Below are 8,716 nucleotides of genomic sequence, written 5' to 3' on the forward strand. Positions count from 1 at the left end.
CACTCACTCTCACTCTCACTCTCACTCTCACTCTCACTCTCACTCTCTCTCTCTCCAGATCTGGCAACCTCTCTTTTCTTTGAATTACAGTGCATGTTCGTCCCATTGCTCTCTGTGAGCCAGGGAAATCTATTCTTTCAGATATTCAACAACACAGTTACTTCTTCAAATCTGTCAGAGATGCAGGAGCAGCGAACTCTTGGTAACTTTCTAGATCTCGCCACCTCCACCGTTCCCCGTGCAAGTCTCTCTCCTCCATCACTCAGGTTTCTCTCAGTGGCATCTATTCTTTTCCAACCCTTGCCCCATATCTGGGGACGTGTTTTTCTCCTCCTTGTTGCACACTGGCAGCCAAAGCAGAGGATCAATCCACTGGTCTCTCTTCATGCTGTCATCTGAATTTTACTCTTTAAAGTTTCTAATGAACATTCTCTTCATCTTCTCTGAATTGGGGTAAAAGCTGACTTCATTGCTCCCTGCCTGAACTCCACATTCCCTGGATTACTGAACTCTGCACCACTGCCTTTCCCATCATCACCGACTGCTATGGCTGGTTGACTTTGTCTTTTTTTTGATCTTGCAGTGGTGGTAAAGGAAACCCAGTTGATCAGTTCAAAGGTAGATTGTTTTGTTGTCAAGTTTGGAGTTTTTCTCCTTTGGAGTAACATTTCCAAAGGATGACCTATCGATTGAGCCAAAGCAGTCGCGTTGCTGGGTGCAGTGCTGAGTAGGAGGGCAGTTCGATGTTCAAAAAGATCCCACTAATCTGGCTACAGAATTCTCACCACAATCATGAAGCCAGCAGATGGAGATTCTTACTGGTTTGTAAGAGTGGGCAGTTTAACCTGCACCCGAACCATGTGACAACCCCTAACCTGAATCCAAATGCTAGCCCTAACTCTAATGTATCCCCAACTCATCCCTTGCAGAATAGTTTGCAATCATGTGACAATTTGCATGCTGAATGTGGGTCCTGACAGCTGGACTGTGAGCATTCCTCCCATCCTTATCCCAACCCTTAGTCAGGGTGAGCACTCTATTCTTTACTGGATGGGGGAGTTCTGGGATCTCAAGTTCCACACGGTGAGGTGGGAACACCAAACCCACTGGGCACCAGTCTGGGGCTGGAGGTCAATCTGGAGTTCCAAGCCAGAGCTCTGGTCTCCACTTGCAGTGAGTACCAGGAGTGGAGTTTGAACCACCTTCCCCAGCAGTCTCCATGTCAGCACTGAGCCAACGGCTCACTCTGTGGATTACCAGAATAGCAGATGACAGATACACAGAGTTGCCATCCACTCGCTTGGAACAGGCACCACCATGGAGAACCTCGCAGAACCTTACAGCTGGAGATGTCATTCCGTCAATTGTGCTCGTCCTGACTCTGAAAGAACGACTGAATTGATTCTTTCCCCCATGGGTCTGATCTTCTCTTTTCCCATTCAAATATTAATCCAATTCCTTTCTGAAAATTATTTTCTATGTCTGCTACTGCAGCCCACTCCAGATGACAGCTGCTCACTCTGATTCTTTTCACTTTAACTCTGTCTAGTTGTTGGTCTGCAGCTGCATTAATGGCACTATATAAATGCAAGTTGTTTGGTGGCATTTGAAGAGCTGGAAAGTGAAGCCTGCCGTTGTGATATTAATGTCTCTGTCTGTCTCGGGTTTGTCCACAGCCAGCCAGGAACTAAATGACATGGTGACAAACGCCTTTGTGCTGTTCTTTGTTAAAGTCGTCGGACATTATTCTGATCACCTTAAGCGAAGCCGGAATGAAACTACATTTCAAGAGCGGCCATTCCGCAAGTCGGTCCCCTCCAAATCTATCCGCAGGTTTCTCAAGATCTTCATGGCGACGCAGATGTTCTCGCTGTTTGTCCAGGAGTTAGAGGGTCCTTTTTGCTCTCAGGAAGGTAAGGTGACAGCAGAGGGCCAAGCCATCAGCCTGAACATTTGAGCAGCGCTCTCTGGTTCTACACTCTCCGTCCCAGATAAATGCAAATTACTGTGGAGCCAGATCTGAAAAAAAAAACAAAGTGCTGGAGGAACTTGGCAGATCTGGCAGTATCTGTGGAGAGAGAAACAGTGTCAGTGTTTCAGGTCAAATATACCCCTGCTGGACACAACACTATCTGTTTCTGTGTCCACACAGTAACTGCGAGAGCTTCCTGCAGCTGTCTCTGTCCAGTTCCTTTTCATCCTGAGCACATCCCATTCCCAACTAGTGCCCAACCTGACACCGCAATAAAGCATGTGTATTACCAGGGAGCAGCACCAAATAAACTCACTGAAGCAGATCTGAAAATATATTGAAACCGTTGCGTAAAGATGGATACAGCGCATACAAATGTTTCCCCACCCACGTGCGCCTTCCCCGTCTCACAGGCATTGGGTCCACTTTCTGCTATTCTATCACGGGATCCAGAGCAGTTACTTAATCAGAGCCCACGGCCTGTGTGCACATTGTCTCTGTCTGACCTCTCTCCCTTTCTCTCCAGGGTTTTTTGAAAAGAAGATAAAAGAATACCGTGAGAACAGAACTAAAGTAAAGTAGGCTACGTTCTGGTAAACAGAGGAGCTGACGTCAGGAGAACAGTGTAATGTCAGCCTGCCACCTCTCACCAAGAAAGGCCTATCAGCACCAGGAGAACACCTCACTTCGTCCTCAGGGTCAAAGAAGGAGGTGGCTACCTCAGAAGCTTGTTTTCATTGCGAGCAGCTTGTAAATTTTGAATGCTTAATATTTAAAAGGACTCATTTCAGAAAGGACTGTTTGGAAAAGGGGAAGTGATAACTCTTTGGTTTTATTGAAATGTGTGTTTGCCCTCTTAAGCTTTATTTTGACTTTTTTTGTGTGTGAATGTGGATTCAACGCCAGGCAAATTTTTCAAACCTCAAGTAAGAATGAAGAAAGCTGGAAATGCTCAGCCAGTCGGGCAGTGCTGGTGGAGAATGGACCCAGAGTTTACTGTTTCTGATCTGTCAGAACTGAGGAAAGATCAAAATGCAATACATTTCACTGCAGTGAAAGGGGGACGCAGCAAGTTCAAAGGTGAGGGTGTATAACTGGGTGAAAGCCAGGGAGATTAAGAGGAAAAGATTGTATGATGCAGTGGCTAAAGACAGTAGTGAAGGATATAGTATCCAAATGGTGAGTGAATTGCTGCTTAATGTTGCGACTAACCTCCCCGGCCTCCAGCTTATCACAGAGCTTCGAATTTGTTGTTCCTGACCCTCTTCTGCTGACCTCGAGATTCTTGCATTTTTATCTTAAATATTACTGAGAAACTATATCTGGTCAAACTTCATTTGCACTCACCAGGACAATTCATAAAAAATAAGGAAAATTTAAGGAAAAAAGCAGAAATTAAGCAGAAGGCAATCTCTAATTTAAAAAAGCTTGACAGTTAACTGTCAGAAATTATTAACTGCTGCATCCTCCATGGTAACTTCTCTACCAGTCAGAGTCCACCTGTCAACTTATAAAATCTGTCTTTTTTTCCAAGCAGTAATCAAGTCCTATATGACTAAACAACAATCTATCTATCTTCAGTTCAAATGGAAGGACATTGACCTGTCTTCCTCCACCGATGCTGCCTGACTTACTGAGTACTTCTAGTATTTATCTTCTGTGATTGAGTGGGTCACTGTATCTGTCCCCGACCCCTGTCCGTTTCATTCCAAGCTATAGGTTGAAGATCTGGCTGTCTGGAGCTTTTGAGTGGGGAATCAGCTCTGACTCTGAAACCAGAACAGAAGTTGCTGGAAAAGCTCAGCAAGTCTGGCAGCATCTGTGGAGAGAAATCAGAGTTAACATTTCAGGTCCACTGACTCTTCCTGAGAATTGTTGTAAGGATCACTGGACCCGAAATGTTAACTGTGATTTCTCTCCACCGATGCTGCCAGACAGGCTGAGTTTTTCCAGCAATTTCTGTTTTTGTTTCTGATTCCCAGTCTGCCACTGTAACAATCCGAATCCACTTGTCAACCAATCACCTGTCACTGAAAAGATCTGAGAAGCACTGGTTGGCTGGAAGTGGGTCTGTCAACCCCCTCCACTGCCCCCACGCTCTCCTCTGCCCACATCCATGCCCCCCCCCCGCACACCAATCCTGGCTCCTCCACAGTGCCTGTATCTCTGGCTGTCCCCTCTTGATGAAGGAGTGCTGCATACTGGAGATACTGCCTTTTAGCTGAAACTTTAAACCAGGACTTCACCTGCTCCCTACGGAAGCTCCCATGGACCTAGTCGAAGATGTGAATTTTGCACTAATGTCCTGACCAAGAACGATCCCAAAGTCAACATCCTAAAGACAGGGTAATCTGCCGATTGTCACATTGCTGTGAAATGCTTTGGGGATGGTTAGGAAGGTTACTATATAAATACACTCCCATTCCAGGCGGAGAATGGGGGACAAGTTGGAATTTCTCAGCCCTGAGTATGTTTTGTCCAGTTGAAACGTGCCAGGATAATACTGGGCCTCGTGGAATCTTTGTTGCTGTGTCTTTTCCATTGACGGTTGTGTATTTAAAGCAGTCCGCTGCAATGTGACAGAGATAATCTTTAATTATACACTCACTGGGTTAAGTTGCTGTTTCTGATCCTACTGTGAAGTTTCAACCAGTGTACAAAATCATGACAACGTTGGCTGTACATAATCGGTTTTGCATTGGAAATGGAGATTTTAAATAAAATAATTTTAAATCTGGATTCAGATCATCTCACTGTAACTTAACCAAGTGTTTGGCTTTGATTCCTGCTTCACCTCCCATTTAGAATCCCCCCAGTGCAAAAAGAGTGCATCACGTCTGCACCAACCATCAAAGCATTCCCCCCCCCAGACCCGCCCCCTCCCTATAAAATCCCACATGGAGGTTTTACCATGGCCTAGCCTACCCTGGACACTATGAGTGAGTTAGTATGGACTGGTCACCCGACTTGCACATCTTTGGACTGTGGGAAGAAACCAGAGCACCCCGAGGAAACCCACACAGACATTCGCCCAAGGCTGTACTTGAACTTGGGTCTCTCAGCACCGCTGTCTCACAGTCCCATCACTGTGCTGACCTTTTCAATAAGGTTACCTGCATGAAACTTAATGTAAGACCATTTCGTATTCTTTCATGGGATATGACCATTGTTGACAAAGCCTGCATTTGTTGCCCATCCCCTAATTGCTCCTTGAACTGGGTGTCCATTGCTCAGCCACTTCAGAGAGCTGAGCACTGCCAACCACTTTGCTGTGGGTCTGAAGTCGTGTAGAGCAGACCAGGTAAGGATGGTGGAAATCCTTCCCTGAGAAACCAGCTGGATTTCTATGACAACAGAATCCATAGGTCAGCATAACTGAGGCTAGTTTTTAATTCTATATTAACTGAATTTAAAGACCATTGATTGCCGTTGTGGGATTTGAACCCAGAGCATCTGCATATAGATTGGGCAATTCAAATCAGTAACAATATCATAGAGGAGAAATTCTCAGAGTGTGAATGGGATGGTATTCTGGATCAATACGTTTAGGAACCAAGCAAAAAACTTGAGACTGGATATTGTGTAAATCAGGAAGGAACAATTGGCACTTGAGCTGTGTGAGGCCCGTGGGGGAAGAATGATCATAACATGACTGATTTTGTCACTTATGGTGAAGACTGACTTCATAGATTTTGAGACGACAGTCTTGAATCTAAAGAAACTATAATGGTATGATGCTTGAGCTGGCTATGATAAATTAATGAGTGATGGCAGTAGATAGGCAATGGAAGACACTTAGAGTACATGAAAGAATTGCAACAATTGTCCATTCCTGTCTAGCACAAAAATACAACAGGAACAGTCACCCTACCATGGCCAACAAGGGAGACTGAGAATTGTATTAGATTACTTACAGTGTGGAAACAGGCCCTTCGGCCCGACAAGTCCACACCGACCCACAACCCACCCATACCCCTACACCTAACACTACGGGCAATTTAGCATGGCCAATTCACCTGACCTGCACATCTTTGTGACTGTGGGAGGAAACCAGAGCAAACCCACAGGGACAATGTGCAAATTCCACAGTCAGTCGCCTGAGGTGGGAATTGAACCCGGGTCTCTGGCGCTGTGAGGCAGCAGTGCTAACCACTGTGCCACCGTGCCGCCCAATCCAAGAAAGAGGCAGACAAATTGGCCCAAAGAAGCAGCAAACCTGAAAATTGGGAGCATTAGAATTTAGCAAAGGGAAGTAGAGTACAAGAATAAATTTGCAGGGAATATACAAACTGATTAATTGTAAAAGTTTCTCTTCATATGTGAAGAGAAAAGGTGTAGTGACAACATAGGTCCCTTACAACTGGAAACGGGAAGTTCTAATGGGAAAACAAAGGGATGACAAACCGATTTCATATCTAATTCAGAAAGGAGAACAAAAATAACATCTCAAAAATATTGGGGAACACAGGATTTAGTGAGAGGGAAATCTATTAGTAAAAAAAATGGTGTTGGAGAAATTGATAGGATTAAAGGTTGATAAATCCCTAGGATTAAAGGTTGATAAATCCCTGGGCCCCAACAATCTACATTCCAGAGTACTTAAGAAGGTGACCCTGTAAATAGTGTATGTATTGATGGTCATCTCTCAAGATAAATTGAGAAACTCTGGGACAGTTCTTTTGGATTGAAGTGTAGCTAATGTAATCCAATTAAAAAGTAAGGTTGCAAAGAAACAAAATTTCAGATCAGTTTGCCTGACATCAATGATAGGGGTAAATGTTAGAGTCCATTATAAAATGATTTAATGGCAGAGCCCTTGGAAAATGGGGGTGAAGAGCCCCAAATCAGCCACGATCGAATGGCAGCGTAGACTTGATGGGCTGAATGGCCTAATTTTGCTCCTATTATCATATGAAGTTGTGAAAACAGTGACAGGCTTAGGCAGAGTCATCATAGGTTCATGAAAAGAAAGATCATGGTTGACAGATCTACAGAAGTGTTTTGAGATTGGAACAAGGGGGAGCCAGTGGATGTGGTTAACTTGGACTTTCAGAAGACTTTTGATAAGGTCCCACATAAGAGATTGGTGTGTAATATGGTGTGTGCATGGGATTGGGGATAGTGTATTGACATGGGTAGAGAACTGGGGAGGGGTCACTCGACCTGAAATGTTAACACTGATTTCTCTCCACAGGTAGTACCAGACCTGCTGCACTTTTCCAGCAATTCTGTTTTTGTTTCTGATTTATAGCATCCGCAGTTCTTCCAGTTTTTATTGATTTGTTTAGAGAACTGGTTGATTGACAGGAAGAAAAGAGGTAAGAAGAAGTGAGTCTTTTACCAATTGGCAGCCCATGACCAGTGAGGTAACACAGGGGGCAGTGCTTGGACCCCAGCTATTCACAATATATACTAATGATTTAGATGAGGGAACTAAATGCAATGTCTCTAAGTTTGCAGATGACACAAAGCTGGGTGAGAGGGTGAGCTGTGAGGAAGATGCAAAGATGTTTCAGTGAGATTTGGACAAGTTGAGTGAATAGCCAAATGCATGGCAGATGAAGTGGAAAAGTTTGAGGTTATTCACTTTTGTAAGAAAATAGGAAGGTTGATTTTTATCAAAATAATAATAAATTGGGAAGATGAGACGTGCAACAAGACCTGTGTGTCCGAATACACAAGTCACTGAAAGTAGGTATGCAGATGCTGAAGAAGAGAAATGTTATATTGGTTCTCATAGAGAGAGGATTTGAGTACAGGAGCCAGGATATTTTACTGCAATTGAATAGGGTCTTAGTGAGACTACACCTGGAGAGTTATGTGCAGCACGATGGCTCAGTGGTTAGCAGCGCCAGGGAACTGGGTTCGATTCCAGCCTTGGGTGACTGTCTGTGTAGAGTTTACACGTTTATCCCCGTGTCTGCGTGGGTTTCCTCTGGGTGCTCCAGTTTCCTCCCACAGTCCGAAGATGTGCAGATTAGGTGAATTAGCCAAGCTAACTTGCCCATAGTGCCCACAGATGTGTGGCTTAGGTACATTAGTCAGGGGAAATGGGTCTGGATGGTTACTCTTCGGTGTGTCAATGTGGACTTGTTGGGCCAAATGGCCTGTTTCCACACTGTGAGGGAGAGCATCAAAGATTAGCAGACTGATTCCTGACTGATTCCTGTCCAGCACTGACATATGAAAAGACTGGATTGGTCAGGATATGTTCAGTGGTGTTCAGATGGGAATTTCATAGAGACCTACAGAATCCTAACAGAACTAGACAGGTGTTAAAACCATCACTATTTTCCTTTTAGTTTTGTCAGTTTTGGTTGTTGAAGTTGAGAATTGAATTTTGAACAGCAGTTGGTTTTAAAGAGAGAGCAAAAGACTGATGTTTGGTGTTGGGTCTGGAAAGATAGTACAGTAGCGCCTCGACATACGAACGACCCCATTCACAAACAAATCAGTTTACAAACAGGATTGTACCTAAAATTTTGCTTCAACGTACGTATGAAATTCAAGGTATGAATGAAGGTACGAACGCAAAAAGCCTGTGTGTGACCACGTGGTTTCATTGTTCTGCTTTGCTACGCACTTGTTGAACGCAAAAGCCCTCGGGCCCCGCGTGATCTCATTCAGTTCGCCTTTGACGCGTGCACTGTGAACAGCCGTCCAAGCGTTCTAACAGGAAAAATTGATTCCGGTTGCAAACTGTTCAGTTCGCGAACCGGGTCCCGGAACGGATTAAGTTCGTGA

The 8,716-nt window shown here is 44.4% G+C and overlaps 1 protein-coding gene across 3 annotated transcripts in view; it reads left to right on the forward strand.

Moving 5' to 3' along the window:
* The window catches only part of LOC122563335 (DENN domain-containing protein 2D-like), an 86,798-nt gene extending 82,087 nt beyond the window's left edge, over positions 1 to 4,711 (forward strand). For all 3 annotated transcript variants that reach the window (XM_043717078.1, XM_043717079.1, XM_043717077.1), the window contains 2 exons: positions 1,677 to 1,913; positions 2,499 to 4,711. In XM_043717078.1, coding sequence (XP_043573013.1) covers positions 1,677 to 1,913; positions 2,499 to 2,554 — 293 coding nt within the window. In that variant the 3' untranslated portion in view covers positions 2,555 to 4,711. The remainder of the gene's footprint in view (positions 1 to 1,676; positions 1,914 to 2,498) is intronic.
* Positions 4,712 to 8,716: the final 4,005 nt, after the last annotated feature.

Source organism: Chiloscyllium plagiosum, chromosome 26 (genome assembly GCF_004010195.1).
Source record: "Chiloscyllium plagiosum isolate BGI_BamShark_2017 chromosome 26, ASM401019v2, whole genome shotgun sequence".
Taxonomy (NCBI): Eukaryota; Metazoa; Chordata; class Chondrichthyes; order Orectolobiformes; family Hemiscylliidae; genus Chiloscyllium; species Chiloscyllium plagiosum.